General features: G+C 44.6%; 1 protein-coding gene across 1 annotated transcript; it reads left to right on the top strand.

Moving 5' to 3' along the window:
* The first annotated feature begins 9,081 nt into the window (after positions 1-9,081).
* PSMG4 (proteasome assembly chaperone 4) lies at positions 9,082-17,962 on the top strand. The gene is made up of 3 exons (XM_084620571.1): positions 9,082-9,412; positions 12,243-12,318; positions 17,279-17,962. Exons 1-3 carry the CDS (start codon positions 9,185-9,187, stop codon positions 17,398-17,400), a joined length of 426 nt encoding a protein of 141 aa, XP_084476697.1. The 5' UTR covers positions 9,082-9,184; the 3' UTR covers positions 17,401-17,962.
* The last annotated feature ends 3,173 nt before the right edge of the window (positions 17,963-21,135 follow it).

Below are 21,135 nucleotides of genomic sequence, written 5' to 3'. Positions count from 1 at the left end.
AGAAGTCTTGATTTGTGCGCTGATCATTGCATCACACTGGTCATCAGATGAGCTCTGTTAAAATAATGTAAAGCAATGCTGTGCATACAGAACATGTTGGTAGAACGGCATTATGGGGGGCAGAGAATCTGCTCACTCCATAAAGACTCCCTGCCAATCTACTGAGGGAAATTTGAACAACTGACTTACAAACCCCATCAAAGAAGATTTTCTTTTGTATTAAGGGAAAAGGTGATGATACATTAAGCTGTTGACATTATAATTCTTCTGTTGTCCTAGCTACTGCCTCTTGGAGAGGGGGAGTAACTACATTGATGGAAAAACCCCTTCTGTCAATCTGTACTACAGTGTACACTACAGTGGTGTAACTGAGCCAGTGTAGACATGGCCAAAGTACTATGCAAGCATCATATTCAGTCACACAAGTAGTGTATACGCTTCATTATATCTACTGTATTGATATTGTGATAGCCAACTTTACAGCACAGCTCCTTCTAATTGCAGCCTCATAAATGGGAGATGTGACATAACATAATAAATTACATTCAACTTTCATTGCCATATAATAAAGGTGAGATTGTTAAAAAGGTAACAGGTAGTGTAGGTTGTTATATAGTTAGTTTCCCCTCTGTTTGTGTTCTGCCTCTTATACCTTTCCAGAACTGTCAATAATATGTGCATTTCACACCAAGTGATCTGCCCCAAGACAAATCCACTCACTCTGCAGCATGTTTCACAGCTGCATTTCAAACCCACTGCAACCATTACCTCCACTTCTCTGGATGGGTGTTTTTCTCTTTCAGTCTTAAAGAGGAGTGTGCAATGTTCCACACAGAGCAGCTGTATTCCGGGCGATGTATTAAATATGCAGAACAGTCTATAGACAGAAGTCTGACGTATTGAGATAGACACCTGGGGTTGGGCAGAATATAGGATTTCTGGGCCTGACTTTTCATTGTGCAGATTGTTACAACCCTGATTTTCACAGTGCTGAACACCTGTAATGCCAATGAATGGCAAAAGGTGCTCAGTTCTCAGCAGCTTTTAAAGAAAATCAAACCCTGGATGGGCTGAAGAGAAACATGACCCAACATGAGGAGGTAGGCGCAGTTTCCAAGCAAGTGAGCTCTCTTTGCAGGTGCTCACATAGGAGAGAAGGCAACACCAAATGAGATTAAAATGAAAATGAGACGGGGAAACTTTCAGAGAATATAACACGCTGTTTCAGAAGATGAACATGTGTGATGGGGCCTCCATCATTAGAGCCTAGGATTCATTCCTAAGTTTCCCTATTGGTTTATTGTCACTTGTATTGAATCAGGTCTCCATAGGCACAGTAAAAACACATAAATATATGAACCCCACCCTGACAGACCTACAGCTTAAGGAGACAACTGCCATATGAAGGGCAGGGGGAGAAGGGTACAAGAAATAATATAGACACACTTGCAGTTGCTTTATTATAGCTAGATATGGTAAGTGCAGCAGAGGTGGGTATTGTGAAGCGACAGGAAGGAACAGGTTACAGGACCTTGTAAATCAGTTCAAGAAGGGGATTTCATATTTAAGGAGTCCTGTGAAAGATAGCATGCAGCTGTGTGTGTGAGACAGTGGCAAATGGGTGTAGCAGGCTGTTACAGTTGGTGAAGCAAAGGCGATGGGGACAACACAATCAGAGCTAAGCACAGGTGCTGGAACTAGAAGTGCTGAGGGTGCTGCCGCACCCCCTGGCTTGAAGTGGGTTCCACCATATACGGGATTTACAGCACCTCCACTATATAAATTGTTCCAGTGACCCTGGAGACAAGAGCAGACAAGTAGGGAGGGGCAGACTAGTAAAGGGCCTGAGAGGTGAGGATAAGAAGTTTGAACTTGATGCAGTGAAATGGGGAGAGTCATTGGAGGAGCTAGGGCTCAGTCCTGCAAGGTGCTGAGCTCTCTGGCCCCCAACCAGCATATTAGCAGTCCTTACTTCCATCGATCTCAGCATAAGGTGGCATGTCAGAGGTGGAGAGGGGTGTGGTGGAGTGCAGCTTTGCTATATCAGATCCTCAACTGGGGACTCCCTGGGGGCACTCACCCCACTCCATTGCATCCAGGTTCTACTCAGATGCAATGGAGAATCTGGTCCTACATTTGTATGGTTGCCTTTAGATGGAAATTGATCTGTCATGCTGTTTTCCTTTCTGCATCAGTGACAGACACCATGCATTAGTGGTGATGAATAGAGAAGGTGGGCAAAGTAATATATTTTATGGGACCAACTTCTGAACAGCGTTAGTCCAGTAAAAGGTACTACCTCCCCCACCTTGTCTCTGTACTATCCTGGGACCAACACAGCTACAACACTGCAAAACAATTTATTTTCCCTGGTTTGGGATAAATCTTTCTACATTATACCCCCCACTAAATGCAGAGTTAGAATGTGATCACATTAACAATACAGCGTGATACAAAGAAATGTTACCCATTTTGAGCCAGATCATTAGATAGCCTGAACCAGAGTTAAATGCACTTAGGAGGGAGGGCAAAGGTGGCTTTTTGCCACCTTTCCACTCTTCTTATCCCTGTAGAAGCCATGGACTGGTTCAGAGTCAGGTTGTAATGGGCCCCTATGGGACATTATGCTGGTGGAGACATCCAAGGGAACACACATCATGCTTGGCCTTGCCTTTGCTCCTCCTCCCAATTGCTGAGGTGGGGGATTGTGAGACAGAGTCAGCTATGTCAGCTTTACAGAAGCTGAGGATTCCCATGCCCGGGTACACTCAGCCATTCTGTAGCAGAATAATAACGTAGCAGGGCTGAGGATCAGGTTTCTAAGGGTTGGAAACATTCAGTCTTTTATAAATTTTCCTTAAATGTAACGGTGAAAAAAATTCTGCCTCAACCTGAAAGTTAACCCTTAAAATTTGAAATCCACATGGAGCTGTGGATTGCCAGAGACACATAGGGGGGTTGGAGGGTGAAAATGAGCATTATAATGGAACCTTGGTTGCCAGCTAACTCTGGAGAAGTTATCAGTCTGTTTATACTAGCATACTACGTACTACTTTCAGATTTTAAAAGTCCACAGCCTTCCATACAATGGGAACACTGAAGCCCCAAGCAGACAGGGGCGGCAGGTTTGTATAATTTTTGGTGGTGCCCAGAATGGGTCCAAGTCCCCCCCCCCCCCGCCACACTTGCCTAAGGCTCTGGGAGGGTGTTTGGGTGCAGGAGGAGGTTTGGGGGCAGGCTCCGGGAAGGAGTTTGGGTGCAGGAGGGGGTTTGGGCTGGAGCAGGGGGTTGGGGTGCAGGTTGGGAGGTGGGCTCTGGGTGGGAGTTTGGATGTGGGGCTGGGAGTTGGGGTGCAGATTCTGGGTGGGAGTTTGGGTGTGGGGTGTGGGCTTTGGGACGGGGCAGGGGGTTGGGGTGCAGGAGAGGGTGAGGGATGCAGTGCTTACCCTGGGCAGCTCCCGAAGGCAACCCGCATATCCATCTGGCAGCGGCTCCTAGGCGAGAGGGCTGGGGGGCAGGGGGGGGGGTGTCTTTGCATGCTGCTGCCTGCAGGCACTGCCCCAGCAGCTCCCATTGGCCACAGTTCCCTGCCAACGGGAGCTGTGGAGTCAGCGGAGACCTCCTGCCTGCCCCCCGGGGCCGTAGGGCCATTCCAGCCGCTTCTGGGAGCAGCGCAGAGAGAGGCCCAGGGGCAGCAGGCAGGGCTGAGATACACTCTGGGAGAGGCATGCAGGGGTGGCAGGTGGGGCAGGGGGAGAGACCTGGTCCTGAACATTGGTGGAGCCGGGCCCCTGGGCCCTGAATATTCCTGGAACGTGGGTACCACAGGCCCATATAACTCGCTGCCCCTGAAAGCAGAGCAGACATGTCCGGGTTCATTACATCAGCTGTTGTCAGTGAGGATCACAACAGACAAAGTTCTGTCTTATGAAAGACTAGGAAGCAAACAGCCTTGCTGTATCCTGGTGGTTGAAAGAGGAGGACAGAGTGGTCATCCCCAAGGAACCACCTTTCCTTCAGGATTGCACTTTCTTCAGACACATCAGCAAATACCAGTAACCTCCCTCTGAGTAAACTTGCTGTCTACAGACTTGAGTAAGGACAGTATCAACATTATCTTCCCAGAGATTTCTGGTATGGGATAGCATGTTGGAAAACACTCAAGAATCAGGACTTTGGCTCTGCAGATCCTGGGGAAAATGGAGTATAATTTATTATAGCCAGCTGTATCCCAGTTTACCTCTAGCTTTGGCATATCATCTTGCCAATTTACTGTGCCACCTGGTGGATTCTAGCCATCACAACTGCAGCTGTTGTCAGAATTCTCTCTATTGTGTTCTTTTCCTGATTGCACCTATTTAGATGCAATTCCGCTTCTGTGTAATATTTTCTGTATTTATCTTCCTGTATATTTGACTAGTAGAGACCTAAAACTCAAGCTACCTATTTGCTTCAAATGTTTCAAAACATCAAATGTTTCCTTTGGGTTCATAAGAACATAAGAAAGGCCACACTAGGTCAGACCAAAGGTCCATCTAGCCCAGTATCCTGTTTTCCGACAGTGGCCAGATCCAGTGCCCCAGAGAGAATGAACAGAACGGGTAAACATCAAGTGATTCATCTCTTGTCGCCCATTTCCAGCTTCTGGCAAACAGAGGCTAAGGACATCATCCCTGCCCATTCTGGCTAAAAGCCATTGATTGACCTAGCCTCCATGCATTTATCTAGTTCTTTTTTGACCCCTGTTATAGTCTTGGCCTTCACAACATCCTCTGGCAAGGAGTTCCACAGGTTGACTGTGCGTTGTGTGAAAAAATACTTCCTTTTGTTTGTTTTAAACCTGCTGCCTATTAATTTCATTTGGTGACCCCTTGTTCTTGTGTTACGAGAAGGAGTAAATAACACTTCCTTATTTACTTTTACCACTTTTTCCACACCAGTCATGATTTTATAGACCTCTATCACATCCCTCCTTAGTCAATTTTTTCCAAGCTGAAAAGTCCCAGTCTTATTAATCTCTCCTCATATGGCAGCAGTTCCATGCCCTTAATCATTTTTGTTGCCCTTTTCCAATTCCAATATATCTTTTTTGAGACGTGGCGACCACATCTGCACGCAGTAGATGGGGGCGTACCATAGATTTATATCGAGGCAATAGATATTTTCTGTCTTATTATCTATCCCTTTCTTAATGATTCCCACCATTCTGTTTGCTTTTTTGACTGCTGCTGTACATTGAGTGGATGTTTTCAGAGAACTATCCACAATGACTCTTTCTTGTTAATTTAGATCCCATTATTTTATATGTATAGTTGGGATTATGTTTTCCAATGTACATTACTTTGCATTTATCAACATTGAATTTCATCTGCCATTTTGTTGCCCAGTCACCCAGTTTTGAGAGATCCTTTTGTAGCTCTTTCAGTCTGCCTTAACTATCTTGAGTAGTTGAGTATCATCTGCAAATTTTGCCACCTCACTTCTTTCAGATCATTTATGAATATGTTGAATAGGACTGGGCCCAGTACGGACCCCTGGGGGACACCACTATTTACCTCTCTCCATTTTGAAAACTGACCATTTATCCCTGCCCTTTGTTTTCTATCTTTTAACCAGTTACCAATCCATGAGAGGACCTTCCCTCTTATCCCATGACTGCTTACTTTGCTTAAGAGCCTTTGGTGAGGGACCTTGTCAAAGGCTTTCTGAAAATCTAAATACGCTATATCCACTGGATCCCCCTTGTCCACATGCTTGTTGACCCCCTTAAAGAATTCTAGTAGATTGGTGAGGCATAATTTCCCTTTACAAAAACCATGTTGACTCTTCCCCAACAAATTATGTTCATCTATGCATCTGAAAATTCTGTTCTTTCCTATCATTTCAATCAGTTTGCCCGGTACTGAAGTCAGGCTTACTGACCTGTAATTGCTGGGGTCACCTCTGGAGACCTTTTAAAAAATTGGCGTCACATTAGCTATCCTCCAGTTATTTGGTACAGAAACTGATTTAAATTATAGGTTACAGACTATGGTTAGTAGTCCTGCAATTTCACATTTGAGTTCCTTCAGAACTCTTGTGTGAATACCATCTGGTCCTAGTGACCTATTACTGTTTAGTTTACCAATTTGTTCCAAAACCTCCTCTAATGACACCTCAATCTGAGACAATTCATCAGATTTGTCACCTAAAAAGAATGGCTCAGGTTTGGGAATCTCCCTCACATCCTCTCAACCGTGAAGACCAATGCACAGAATTCATTTAGTTTCTCTGCAATGGCCGTATCATCCTTGAGTGCTCCTTTAGCATCTCAATCGTCTGGTGGCCCCACTGGTTGTTTAGCAGGCTTCCTGCTTCTGATGTATTTAAACATTTTTTTTGCTATTACTTTTTGAGTCTTTGGCTAGCTGTTCTTCAGATTCTTTTTTGGCATTCCTAATTATATTTTTACACTTCATTTGACAGAGTTTATGCTCCTTTCTATTTTCCTCACTAGGATTTAGCTTCCACTTTTTAAAGGATGCCTTTTTGCCTCTCACTGCTTCTCTTACTTTGTTGTTTACCCACAGTGGTTCTTTTTTGGTTCTCTTACCATGTTTTTTTAATTTGGGGTATACATTGAAATTGAGCCTCTATTATGGTGTCTTTAAAAAGTTTCCATGCAGCTTGCAGGGATTTCACTTTTGGTACTGTACCTTTTAACTTCTGTTTAACTAACTTCCTCATTTTTGTGTAGTTTCCCTTTCTGAAATTAAATGCTGCAGGTTGGACCTCTGTGGTGTTTTCCCCGTCACAGGGATGTTAAATTAAATTATATTATGGTCACTATTACCAAGCAGTCCAGCTATATTTACCTCTTGTACCAGATCCTGTGCTCCACTTAGGACTAAATCAAGAATTGCCGCTCCTGTTCTGTGTTCCAGGACTAGCTACTCCAAGAGGCAGTCATTTAAGGTTTCAAGAAACTTTATCTCTGCATCCTGTCCCGAGGTGACATGTACCCAGTCAATATGGGGATTGTTGAAATCCCCCATTATTTTTGAGTTTTTTATTTTAATAGCCTCTCTAATCTCTCTGAGCATTTCGCAGTCACTATCACTATCCTGGTCAGGTGGTCGGTAATATATCCCTACTGGTATATTCTTATTATTCAAGCATGGAATTACTATCCATAGAGATTTTATGGTAGTTTGGTTCATTTAAGATTTTTACTGAATTTGATTCTATGCTTTCTTTCACATATAGTGCCACTCCCCCACCAGCATGGCCTCTTCTGTCCTTCTGATATATTTTGTACCCTGGTATTACCGTGTCCCATTGATTATCCTTGTTCCACCAAGTTTCTGTGATGCCTATTATATCAATATCCTCATTTAATATGAGACGCTCTAGTTCACCCATCTTATTATTTAGACTTCTAGCATTGGTATATAAGCACTTTAAAAACTTGTCACTTTTTAACTGTCTCCCTTTACTTGATGTAATTGAATGAGACTTTTTTTCATTTGACTGTTTCTCATCAGATCCTACCTGTATTTTATCATCTTCCATACTCTCCTCCTTACTAAGACATAGAGAATCTCCATTAGTAGATCCTCCCCTAAGGGATGTCTCTGTCCAATCCACACGCTCCTCCGCACCTGTCGGGTTTCCCCCAGCCTATCAAATCCTACTTCTCCTGTATTGAAGCGAGTGCGTAGTGATGGCTACTTGATTATTGCCACAATCACACTTTCACAATTCTCTTTTGGATAAAAACAAAACACATCTTTGCCTTTCAATATTTCCTGTGTACATAGTAACTTTGTGTGTTCCTAGCCTAGAGTAGTGTACAGAACAATCTTTCTATAAAAGACAAGAGGTAACATTTTCAAACCTGGGTACCTTGTTAGGCTCTTAAATCCATATGAAGGCTCCTGAATAAAAAAAGCTGATTCTCAAAGGTGCAGAGCACCTACAATTGACTTAGAATACAATTGTGGTGGCGTAGCGACTCTTCAAAGCAAGTCTGTAAACTCTCCAGGCCTGACTTTCCCTGCCTGTAAAGCGGGTATAATTATGCTTACTATCCCCTTGTAAAATGCGTTGAGATCTATGGATAGAGTGCTGTATATTTGCTCTTATCTACAGGAGCATCCTGAGAGGATGACTAAATTTAGGCAATACAGGACCCTAGGCACACTACGTGATGGTGCCTTCAGTGGCCTGGCCCCTGCTTGGAGTGGTTGTGAGGTCTTTTCTCCTTCCAACCTCTCATCTCAGGAGTGGCAACATGAGCCCCCTCGGAGCAGCGAACATGTCTTCCAGGAGCAAGGGGGGTGAGTTGGACCACCGCATGCTTCTCACCACATACAAAATCCAATGATGGATAGAATTGACAGGGTTCTCCAGAGCAGTGGGTCTTGGATTTAAACACCCCCCACCCCATACCAGTGAGATGCATGGGGCACTTCATATTTTTGAGCTATGGCATCAGGATTTCTGCTGACTGCGGCCGACAGCAGCTGCACGGGTCACGTTTTCAAGTTTCACCGCTTCACAACCCTGAAAAGAAAGCTGAGCTTGTGATATGCTCCTGTGCCTCCAGGAGCGGGGGCCCGTGGCGTGGCCCTAAACCTTAGCCAGATCCTGCCGGAACGTGATGGATGTGGAAGTAAGAAGGCTTGGACTGAAGAGCGCTGCCTTTACATGTCCACACCGCCTCCCCCCACCCCCCGCATAGGTCGGGTACAATACGGGGACCCTCAGTGCCCAAGGCCCATCTCCGATTTGGACCAAAGCCGACGCCCTGAAGGAGAAGTGGGGGTTGCAGCAGAAGGCCCCCGGCACGGGTTGCAGCGGGGCAGCCAGATTTTAGAGGCCCTGAGCACCCCCAGCTTCAGCTCAGGGGGCGCCCGGGGGGGCTGCAGGGACAGGAGCTGGGGGTGAAGGCTGAGAGCGGGAATAAGGCCGGGGCAGCTGGGAACAACCTGGGGGGACAGAGCAAGGGGGGGGGGACAGAGCAAGGGGGGGGGGGAGGAGGGGAGGAGGGGAGGAGCCCAGCTACCCTCCCGTGGCGCGGGCCAGGTTTGGCTCCCTGCCCACCGCCGCCGGGCGCGGCAAGGGCCAGGCCTGCGCTCGGGGATCGTTTGCTCTGGCCTGGCAGCGGCAGACGAGACCGGGCGCGCGGCCGGGCGCGAGGCGGATGGAGCCGCAGCAGCAGCAGCAGCAGGCGGCGGCGGCGGCGGCGGGGTCCCCGCGCCACGCGCCGGAGGGAGCGCCCCCGGCCGGGATTTCCCTGCACGATTTCTGCGGGCGCGCGGGGGAGCAGCTCGTGCACTTCCACGCCATGCGGCTGCGGGACTCGCTCTTCCTCTGGGTGGGGGCGGAGCCCGCGCTCCGCAGCCTGGCTGTGGCCATGTGCAGCCCCCACGTGAGTGCCCCGCGCTCCCCACTCTCCGGCCTCCTGCCCCCGCCTCCCTTCCCTTTCCGCCGGGGCCGCAGAGCCCCGGCCCCTCCCCCGCGGGACCCCCGGGGCTGGCAGACGGCCGGCGGGCCCGGTCCCCCGAGGACGGTGTTGGCAAAGCGGGTTTTAGCGCCTGCCACGTTTTAAACCCTCGTGTAAACAGGCCGGATCCCCTTTGACGTGGTGTGAACGGGGCCTGGCCCGCCTAGGGGGTAGCTGAGGATGGGGCGGGCTAATGCAGTTCTACCGCTGGCAAACCCAGGTGGAGGTGCCAAGTTGCGCAGTGGGGGCTGGGTAGGCTCCAGCGGCGCACGGTAGGGTCGGTGTTTGCTCCAGCGAGGGACGGGGTCTGGCCATCCCTGTAGTCAACCCATCCCCTCCAGAGGCAACAACTAGGTCCGCAGAAGAATTCATCCAAGGACGATTGACTTAGCTGTGTCTACACTGGGGGTTAGGCTGGCCTAACTTGGTCGCACAGTGTAGACGCAACTAGGGCTGTAGCAAGAGGTGCTGGGGGGTAGGCAGCTCCACCCCTCCACCCCCGGTGTTTAAACATCATTTCCCACCTAAAACTGATGTAGCATAGGCACTTACTACAGCAATAGAAGGGGTTCTTATGTGGCTGTATTAAATCCATCTTTCTGAGAGGCGGTGCCTGGGCCTGCATGCCCTATGCATTGTAATTAAGCCAAGCCAACCTAACATTAGATAACCCAGCCCTAAGTTTTAGGTGTAGGCCAGGCCGGGGTAAAATTTTCAAAAGCACCTATTTAGGAGCTTAAATTCCATTACTTTCAATTAGACTTACTTTTAGTAATGGGATGTAGGCTCCTACATGATTAAATGCTTCTGAAAATTTTACCTACTATTTATTTTTCTAGTCTACACACTACCCAAGCATTTCCCTTTGAACCCCTTTTCTGTCATTTATACCTTTGCTGAACTTCCCTCCCAAGAGTTGAAATTTTAGGATGAACAGTTGAGCAGCTTTTGAGAACTAGAAGAGTTTATGTGGGAGGGAGAGGGAATATTCCCTTTCATTGCAGCATCTTGTCAAATAGATGGAGGGTGTAAGTATATTTATTTGGCAGAGAAATGGGTAAAATTTGACAGAAAAGTGTCTTCAAGTGTTATCATGATTCTTAACTCTTAGAGGATTCGGTCAAACTACTGAAGTCAATGGAAAGACTCCCATTGATTTCAGTGGGTGTTGTATTGGACCATTTTTTCCTCTGTAGCTCTCACAGTGCGTTACAGGAGAAAGTAAGTGTTATCCCCATTTTATGGATGGGGGAAACTGAGGCACAGAATTGAAGAGAGACAACAGCCCAACGTCTTGCATCAGGATAGTGGGCAGAGCCAGGATTAGAATCCAGGTCTCTTGACTCCCATTTTAATGCTCCATTCAACAAACTGGCTGGCTAATTTGGCTCAGTATAAGCCTTTGAAAATTGCACTTTGCTCATCTGTAGTAGATTTTGACAATTGCAATATATGTGACAACAATTTGCCAGTATTCCCAAGGGGGACATAGCAGGCTGTGCCAGCATGACAATTTTGACTGTGTAGTAATTTTTTTTAGCGGATTCAAGATCTGGGCATTGAATGAGACAGGTCTGTGGAAGAGTACATCTTATTTACTACATAGTAAGGAACGATACCTCTTTGAGCAAGTAAATGGGGATTGAATTGATTAATTCAAAAATATCTCCAAAAGCCAGAGATGGGACACTAGATGGGCAGGGTTCTGAGTTACTACAGCAAATTCTTTCCCAGGTGCGTCTTGCCCACATGCTCAGGCCTTCTGGCCTTAAAGTCTATGGCTATGTGTTGTGATTTGGATTGGGGCAGCCTCTAGGAGCTCCAGGTATGCACTAAGACCCCATTGTGTTAGGAGCCCTTCATCATTTACTGCCAATATAGCACACTTTAAATGGGCAGGACTGTGTAGGAAACTTTCCTCATAGGGTATGTTTACACTGCAATTAAACACCCTCACAGACCAAGCCCCATGAGCCCAAGTCAGCTGGCACAGGCCAGCTCTGGATGGTCTAATTGCAATGTAGACATAGTCAGACTGTGCACAGTGGTACACACACTTGAAAATGTGTCCAGTGCATAAAGATTTTTATGAGGCAGTGTTTGTTCAGTGACAGGCTTCATAGGAGCCCATGCCTCAGTGACGGCCCAGTTGTGCACTCCTCAATAAGTAACAATTATGTGAGTAGTCTCAATGAAATTACTTGTTTACTTCTCAGCGTAAGCAAGGGTTGCAGAATTGGATTCTTGAATGGGAAGGATATTTAGGTGGTGTTTACTCAAGTATTTCCAGATTATGGAATTTTTCTTTTTTAAAAACTGTATATTGTATTATTTGTGAAATAGTATGTGTGTGTGTAATTAAAGACTATTTTAATGGATACACTGTATAAAAATATTGTAGACACCAGGGGAGATTTTCAAAAGTGCCTCAGGGATTTGGGAATACTAGTCAGTGTAATTACAAATTCATTGTAAGCGCTCCTTGGTGTTTTGAAACTCCCCTCCACCATCTTTATATAATGTAAAGGACACTGTGATTTGGTTGGTTGTTGTTTTGGTGGAGTTCACCTTGACATGCTAGGACATAGGGACTCAAATGACTGTAGGAAATGTAAGTCTTTTGGGATTCCTCTTTTTTAAAACCAAAACAGAAAAAGTGAGTATTGTTGTGACTTATTACTTGCAGCCATCTCCTCGGGGAAAAATAGCTAATTTTAGTACAGAATAAATAACTGATTCTTTGCTTTCTTTTCAGGACTCCATTCCAGTGTCTACATCACTCCTGGGAGGTGCCTCTGACACCATCTCAAATTCTCTAGCCCAGCGACTAGGTGCGTTCTTGAATGGTTCAGATGTTTTATAACATACTTGTACTTTTTAAATTCTGTGGTTGTTTTTGCTCTCACCTCACATCTTTGGCAATGAATCACCTTTGCTGTCACTACAAATAATGTTGTCTGACTTCTCAATAAGAGGCATATGTTTGTCTCATGTAGACATGAGCTTAAATATTGTCTGACCATGCTTGAAGCTTGCATTGTGTTAAAGCAAAGTATTAGAGTGAATCATTCTTGAGGAAAAGCTTTTATTCTATGGCTTTGAATTCTTCATGCCTAACTTTTCACATTTCTACTGCTCACCTGCTTAAAGTTAGGCATGTGCTTAAATACCTTACTGAGACAGTGCTACCGTTCTCTACATCTATATAGCTGCAGTAGAACCTCAGTTACAAACACATCAGGATGGAGGTTGTACGTAACCATGAGATGTTCGTAACTCTGAACAAAACATGACAGTTGTTTTTTCAAAAGTTTACAACTGAACATTATCTTAATACAGCTTTGAAACAAGAAGAAGAATGCTGCTTTTAACCATCTTAATTTAAATGAAACAAGCACAGAAACAGTTTCCTTACCTTGCAAATCTTTTTTTAAACTTTCCCTTCACTGTTTTAGTAGTTTGTTTAACAAAGTACTGTGTTTGTTTCCCCCCTCCCGTCTCGGTTGCTGCCTGATTGCATACTTCCAGTTCCAAATGAGGTGTGTGGTTGACAGGTCAGTTTGTAACTCTGAGGTTCTGCTGTACTACAGCGTTTGAAAGGCAGAAGCACTAGGTTTCATTGCTGGTAATAGGAGTGTTATCCTAGGAATCTCCTGGCACCGCTGCTGAGGGACATTATTGATAACGAATATAATGAGGGCTTTGCATTTCAGTAATCCCCGTGTTTTGTTTAGCGATTAATACGGGACAGGAATAAACGTTCAGGTAGGCCTCTCCCTATCCACTCCCTCGCCCCAAACACTTGCACAGGCACTTTACATAGTCTTTCATCGCTTCCATACGCATGCACAGGGATTAGGCAGCTTAATGTGCACACGCCTGCACTCTGCAGATGCCAGCACCGATGCCTGCACGCACACATGTGCAGAATTGTGCAGGCGTAAATAAAGGCTACTCTACATCCTACTTTTCTACAGCTCTCTTCAGCCAGAAAGATCCCGAAGCACTCTACAAATTATTGGCCCAGATTGCAGATTTAAGGAAATGGACATATGCACACAGGAATCTCTTCACCCAGCAGTGAAATGGGGCATCTGTCCAATAGCTCACAGCAGTGCTGTAGGCCAGAAAGTGAACCCATTAACTGAATGCTCCCCTCTACCCACATTATAGGTGAGAGCACAAGTGGTCAGAACAGGAGTGGTAAGTCCGTGAGTTGGGGAGCAGTAACTCTCCTCCATGTTTGTGGCCTCTCCCAATCCTACAGGACCTTTTCTTCTCCAAGACTATTGCAATGTTGAGATTGTGAATCGGGATGCTGTGGATCTCATTGCTGGTTAACCAGCGTTTCTGCTGTGTAGAAGGACTTGCTGTGCTCGGTACAGCTCAAGAGCTAGTCATGCTGCCTAGGTTAAAGGGGAGCAGGCAGGCTCCATGGAATGGCATCTGCTCTGTGTGGCTGTGGATCAGCTAGCTGTAGAACTACTGCTCAGATCCTCAAAGGTATTCAGGCACTGAACTCATTCATTTCAAGGGGAGTTAGGTACCTACATACCTTTAAGGATCTGGGTCGATGTTTCATAGAATTATAGAATCATAGAATATCAGGGTTGGAAGGGACCTCGGGAGGTCATCTAGTCCAACCCCCTGCTCAAAGCAGGACCAATCCCCAACTAAATCATCCCAGCCAGGGCTTTGTCAAGCATGACCTTAAAAATATCTAAGGAAGGAGATTCCACCACCTCCCTAGGTAACGCATTCCAGTGTTTCACCACCCTCCTAGTGAAAAAGTTTTTCCTAATTTTCCTAGTTTCACTAGCTTGAGATGCACAAAACCCATCCAGTTCTTTGAAGTTGCAGATCTCACCCCTCTGAGGGGATGAGGAGGCAGAGTAACATCAGAGATCACTGTAGTATTTTGTGTACAAAATCTCCCCTTCTCTTCTCATTTCAAGGGAATACAATGAGCAGGGCATATATCCTGTTGACTCTGCAGGGCAAATTAGATGGGGGCAGGATTTAACTGTCCTATTGGAGTTTCAACCAGGACACGGGACTACTCTTGCAAAAAGCGTCAACGGACCAGTAGCATTCACAAGCATTGGAAACTGCATTTCATGGTCTCTTCCAGACGACTAAGGCCAGACATGGTGCAGAAGTAATTCACAACTCAGTCTGTTAGTTAAAGTGGTGTGGCAATTAATTCAACTTTCAGTTTAGAATTAGTACTCCAGTTATTTAATGTGAGAATTTTTAAGCCTTGATGATAACACGAGGCTTTGTACCACAGGGGCCAATACCAGGGCAGACATGCTTGTTTTTCAAGTTGTAGCATATTAGCGCAACAAGCCACATTCCATTAATGTTATTGTGCGAATTGTTAAAAAGAAAATGAATCCGTTTCAGAAGCAGGTCATAGGGCTCCCTCGTCTCACTGAGCCAAGAGGAAGTTGATCGTTCTATTAGAATATAAGATAAGTCAATTGAATTGATTGGTATAATAATGAAACAGCCTCAAAATTGCTTTTTAAAAGAGAAATTCAGAAGAGTACAGTCTTTCTGTCCTTGATTTTCCAGCTGGCTGAGATGGATTGAGATTTTTTAGGAATTCCTGACTATCTTTTTTTTTTTAAGATACAGAAGATAATACTTGGAATATTCTGGGGAACAATCGTGTCTTAAATTAATATCTAGTTTGGTACGCAGAAAAGTTATTTGTTCCTGTACGGTCTAAGTGAAAGAATTTATGAAAGGAAGACACCTGTCTGTCCTCTTTGGAAATCTGCGGTGTACATTTCTTTCTCCCATTGCCATTTCAAGCATTTGTCATGCTGTTTCCTTTGTTAGTTGTGGCTTTGTGTTCAGGACTGACTTTTGTACTAAGAACAGGAGTACTTGTGGCACCTTAAAGACTAACAAAATTTATTTGAGCGTAAGCTTTCGTGGGCTACAGCCCACTTCATCAGATGCATAGAATGGAACATATAGTAAGAAGATATATATACAGAGAACATAAAACGGTGGAAGTTGCCATACCAACTCTAAGAGGCTAATTAATTAAGATGAGCTATTATCAGTAGGAGAAAAAAAAACTTTTGTAGTGATAATCAAGATGGCCCATTTCAGACAGTTGACAAGGTGTGAGGATACTTAACATGGGGAAATAGATTCAATTTGTGTAATGACCCAGCTTCTCCCAGTCTCTATTCAAACCCAAGTTAATGGTATCTTGTTTGCAAATTAATTCCAGTTCAGCAGTTTCTTGTTGGAGTCTGTTTTTGACGCTTTTCTGTTGCAAAATTGCCACCTTTAAGTCTGTTATTGAGTGACCAGAGAGGTTGAAGTGTTCTCCTATTGGTTTTTGAATGTCATGATTCCTGATGTCAGATTTGTGTCCATTTATTCTTTTGCGTAGAGTCTGTCCGGTTTGGGCAATGTACATGGCAGAGGGGCATTGCTGGCACATGATGGCATGTATCACATTGGTAGATGTGCAGGTGAATGAGTCCCTGATGGCGTGGCTGATGTGATTAGATCCTATGATGGTGTCACTTGAATAGATATGTGGTCAGAGTTGGCATCGGGCTTTGTTGCAAGGATAGGTTCCTGGGTTAGTGTTTTTGTTGTGTGGTTGCTGGTGAGTATTTGCTTCAGGTTGGGGGGCTGTCTATAAGCGAGGACTGGTCAGTCTCCCAAGATACGTGAGAGTGATGTACTAAGGTGATGCTTCAGCAAAGCATTTAAGTTTGTATTTAAGTGCTTTGCCAGATTGGGCCCTATATACAAAAGGGGCATGGGACTGGTAGCTCAAAACACCTGAGTTCTTTTCTGGCTCTGACACCATGAATAAGATTACAAGGGCTCCTCACTTCCAAAAAGGTATTACCTGACCTGCCTTGTCTCTCTCTCATCTTGGGATCAACAGGGCTACAATAACACTGCAATTTATTTCAGTGACAGGAGCCTAAATACCTTTATGGATCTCAGCCTGTCACCAGTTACCATTTTGGGCAACTCAGTTTTTGTCCCTCAGGTTTCCCAAGCTGCCTACATATCACCCATTGCTTAGTTTGCACAGTTCATTAAAGATGGCATTGTATGAGTGCCTAGGTATTATTTTATCAAAATTAGGAAGTCTATTTTCTATACTGTAACTTTTTTTCATGTCATCCATTCCCCTGCTGATCATTTAGAGCCATCTTTCCACAGTTTGGGGATTTATTTTTTTTTAACCACCACTGTTAGGTCTGCCATGGAAAATAACTGGTATAATGTACATAGATCAGGTAATATGGTATCTACTTTATCATTAGATTATCCTAGCATTTCTCTACTAGGCTTTTTTGAATGTCTAATTACTTAATTCTATCCCCCCGCCTCCCCAAAGCATCTTTGAGCATAAATTATCTCTTCAATTTAGTCTGTGTAATCTGGTAAGGAGTCCAGTATAACCTATAATTTATCTTGAACTACATTATGTTTAAGAGCCTGATCCAAAGCCAATTGAAGCCTTTCCATTAACTACTGTGGACTTTGAATCAGGCCCTAACCTAACTGCCATATCTGCCGCACAGCACTCATCGCTGTCTGCTACCTAAGGTTTTTAGCCAACAAGCCACACTGAGTAGATATATAGGTTATACGACTACTTTAGAGGTGGTTGGTCCAGGTCAGTGCATTTGTATTGCAGAATGGAAAACTTGCCTCCTTTCTCTCCATAAAATGTTTGATTACTACCAGCACTAATATAGGAATGAGTAACGGATGACTGTTCTTGGTTTTGTATTTTAGCCAGGAAGACTAAAAAACAGATCTTCGTCAGCTACAATCTTCAGAATACAGACAGCAGTTTCACATTACACATAGAGAACAGAATCAAGGAAGAAATGATGGCTTTTCCAGAGAAGTTCTAACTTTGCATCATTGTAAGCTAATTTGTTACTTTTTTAAAAAAGAAATAAACTGACTGGGTTTCCATATTGACAGACACTGAGTTAATATTTTGGAACGTTGTGTTTGTTTTACAAAATTGTTTGGACCAAACTTGAGCAGAACTTAAAAATGTATTTCTTCCAAACTTTTTGAGTTCCTCTGCTTTGTTAGAGATGGTCTGATGGTAGAGAAAGGGGATTGAGGGATATGGGGAGGAATGTTGTGAGTTAAGCAAGATATTGGAAACTTGTGTATGCATGGAGCTTGACCTACCTAGAAATTGTAATCAGTCAGGAATGTTCTCTGCATTTTAGTTGCACATGTAACATACTATGTATCATAATTAGAGAAAGAGAAAACAAATCTCTTCTAGTGCTTATGTGAAAGCCTGGCATGCTATTGTGAAAAATCAGCAAATTAAATAAAAGGAAGTCATATTGACATCACTTTCATTTGCAGTATGGTGGGAGAATGGCAGAAATTTGTTCTTTCCAAAGGGAAAGGAATTTTCCACTGAAAAGGAAATAAATGTTTGATCCTAAAGTGTGCTTCATTACTTAGTAAGTATGCGCTATGTATCCAGAGTCTTGTCTGCTGCTGCTCAGCCAGCTGCCAGTCTGGGGTTCCGTCCGCCAGCCCTGCTCAGCCCTTTGCTGGCCCGGGGGTCTGTCCATCGAGGCCGGCAGCCGGGACCCTGGCTGGTAGCAAAGTGCCACTAAAAATCAGCTCACGTGCCGCTGGTTGGCGACCCCTGAGTTAGATGCAATAGCCATGGACCACCACACTGCCACTTTTACACTCTTCAGAATAGAGCTTCACTTTAGAAGGGTATTGAACAGGGGAAAATACAGTGGGGTAGTTTGACATTAAGGGCACTGGAATAAGTAACTCTACACAGGCATTATGTAAGGCAGTGGTTTTCAAACTTTTTTTCTGGGGACCCAGTTGAAGAAAATTGTTGATGCCCGCGACCCAACGGAGCTGGGGATGAGGGGTTTGGCGTGGGAGGGGCTCAGAGCTTGGGAAGAGGGTTGGGAGTGAGGGGTTCAGGGTGTGGGAGGGGACTCTGGGCTGGGGCGCAGGTGGGGATCAGGGCTGGGGATGAGGGGTTTGGGGTGCAGGAAGGGGTTCCAGGTGGCTCAGGGCTGGGGATGTGGGTGCAGGGTTGGGGCACAGACTTACCTCTGCTGGCTCCTTTTCAACGGTGCAGCCAGGGTACACTGTGGATTGTGCTGCGCCTTGGAAGTGTCCAGCAGCAGGTCTGGCTCCTAGCCAGAGGCTTGCAAGTGGCTCTGCGTGACTCTTGCCCGCAGGCACGCCCCCCCCACCAACCTCACATTGGCTGGGAGCTGGCCAATGGCGTGTGGAGACGGTGCTCAGGGCGGGGGCAGGGCACATGCCTAGAAGATGGACCTGCTGTTGGCCACTTCTGGGGTGCAGCGTGGTGTCGGAAAAGGTAGGCACTAGCCTGCCTTAGCAAGGCAGCACCGCCGACGGGACTTTTACTGGCTCGATTGGTGGTGCTGACCAGAGCAAGGCGACCTAGCGCCTTACATACCACGGTTTGAAAAACACTGATGTAAGCGACCGGTGGAAACCTGATGGCTGTAGAGATGAGTCTTTATTCCCAGTGATTGTTGTCAATATGCTGAATGGGCTGGAAATTAGGATTTTTTCATCTTTCCCTTCACTGAGCCCTCTGTGCTTTCTCTCTCAAAGCTTAAATAACAGTTTCAAATCCTTAAGTGAAAGATGCTATACATGTGCAAGCTGTTATTAAAAGGGAGTTTCTGAAGTAGTGTATGAGAATCTTACCTAAAAAAACCTGAGGGTTTAAGTTCTAGTAGCACAAAGGCAGAATTTTCTCATGATTGAACAGTGGGGCACTGAAGGTCAGGAGACACAAATTCTATTTCCGTCCAACCCCTGACTTGCTCTGTGACAGTGAGGAAGTTGCATAACCAGTTTCCCCATCTGTAAAGTAGCAAACCTCACACTGGTGTGCATGGAAAGTCTCCACTATAAGTATAAAATATTAATGCTGCTAGAATAGCTCCCTGGAAACAAAGAAGTTGGCAGGCTCTAGAAAAGCCATCTCAGCCTAGTTTATTATGGTTTTATGGTCAGTAGTTAAAAAGTAGATATAGCAAATAATGCTTATTTAGAGAATACAACTTCAACCTCTGATTATATCTAGTCTCTGCTCAGAGTTTTTTTGATAAATAAATTATAATACATAGTATCTGTTGCCAGCCCCTGTTTCTACAATAAGAGTATAAAGGTAAGGACCAAAACCTATGCTTTCACCTGGCCTCAGTTGAACCCAGGGAATTAGAGACCAGTATCTGGAAAGATAATGGATCAAGTAATCAATTTGCAAACACTTAGAAGATAATAAGGTGATAAGTAACTGTATCAAATTGTCAAGAACAAACTATGTCAAACCAACCTAATAGTTTTCTTTGACAAGGTAACAAGCCTTGTGGATAGCGGGAAGGGGTAGATATGGTATATCTTGATTTTAGTGAGACAGTATCAGAAGTCTTACATGACCTTTTCATAAACAAGCTAGGGAAATACAGCCTAGATGGAACTACTATAAGGTAGGTGCATAACTGGTTGGAAAACTATTCCCAGAGAGTAGTTATGGGTGGCTTACAGTCTAACTGGAAGGACATATTGAGTGGGGTGGTCGACTTCTGTCCAGTGTCTTCATCAATGATTTAGATAATGGCATAGAGAGTACACTTACGAAGTTTGTGGACAATACCAATCTGGGACGGGTTGCAAGTGCTCTGGAGTACAGGATTAAAATTCAAAATGATCCGGACAAATTAGAGAAATGGTCTGAAATAAAGAGGATGAAATTCAGTAAGGACAAATGAAAAGTACTCCACTGAGGAAGGAACAATCAGTTGCATGTGTACAAAATGAGAAATGACTGCCTAGGAAAGGGATCTGGGGGTTACAGTGGATCACAAACTAAATGAGTCAACAGTGTAACACTTTATTTAAAAAAAAGAAAAAAGCAGCAATCATCATTCTGGGAGAAGTAATTCTTCCATTCTACTTCATGCTGATAAGGCCTCAGCTGGAGTACTATGTCCAGTTCTGGGTGCAAGATTTCAGGAAAGATGTGGACAAATTGAAGAAAGTCCAGAGGAGAACAACAAAAATGATTAAAGATTTAGAAAAGATGACCTATGAGGAAAAATTGAAAAAATTAGGTTTGTTTAGGCTGGAGAAGACTAGGGGGGGTTGGGGCATAACAATTTCAAGTACATAAAAGGTTGTTACAAGGAGGATGGTGAAAAATTATTCTCCTTAACCTCTGAGGATAGGACAAGAAGCAGTGGGATTAAACTGCAGCACAGGCAGTTTAGGTTGGACATTAGGAAAACTTCCTAATTGTCATGGCAGTTAAGCACTGGAACAAATTACCTAAGAAGGTTGTGGAATCTCCATCATTGGAGGTTTCTACCAACAGGTTAGACAAACACCTGTCAGTAGTTACTACTTAGTTCTGTCTTGCATGCAGGAGACTGGACTAAATGACCTCTTGGGTCCCTTCCCATCCTACACTTCTATGATCAACCAAAAGCTGTGTTAATTCAGAGCTAAGGTTGTGATTTTATTGATAAACCTGGAAACTGAGTTCAGATCAGCAGCCTTAACTTTCCTGTTGTGTATTTATGCACTATACTAAGTGGTCTCAT

The sequence above is a fragment of the Lepidochelys olivacea genome, assembly GCF_965140295.1.
Source record: "Lepidochelys olivacea isolate rLepOli2 genome assembly, chromosome: 2".
NCBI classification, from domain to species: Eukaryota; Metazoa; Chordata; order Testudines; family Cheloniidae; genus Lepidochelys; species Lepidochelys olivacea.
This window is presented reverse-complemented; position numbering and strand designations above follow the sequence as displayed.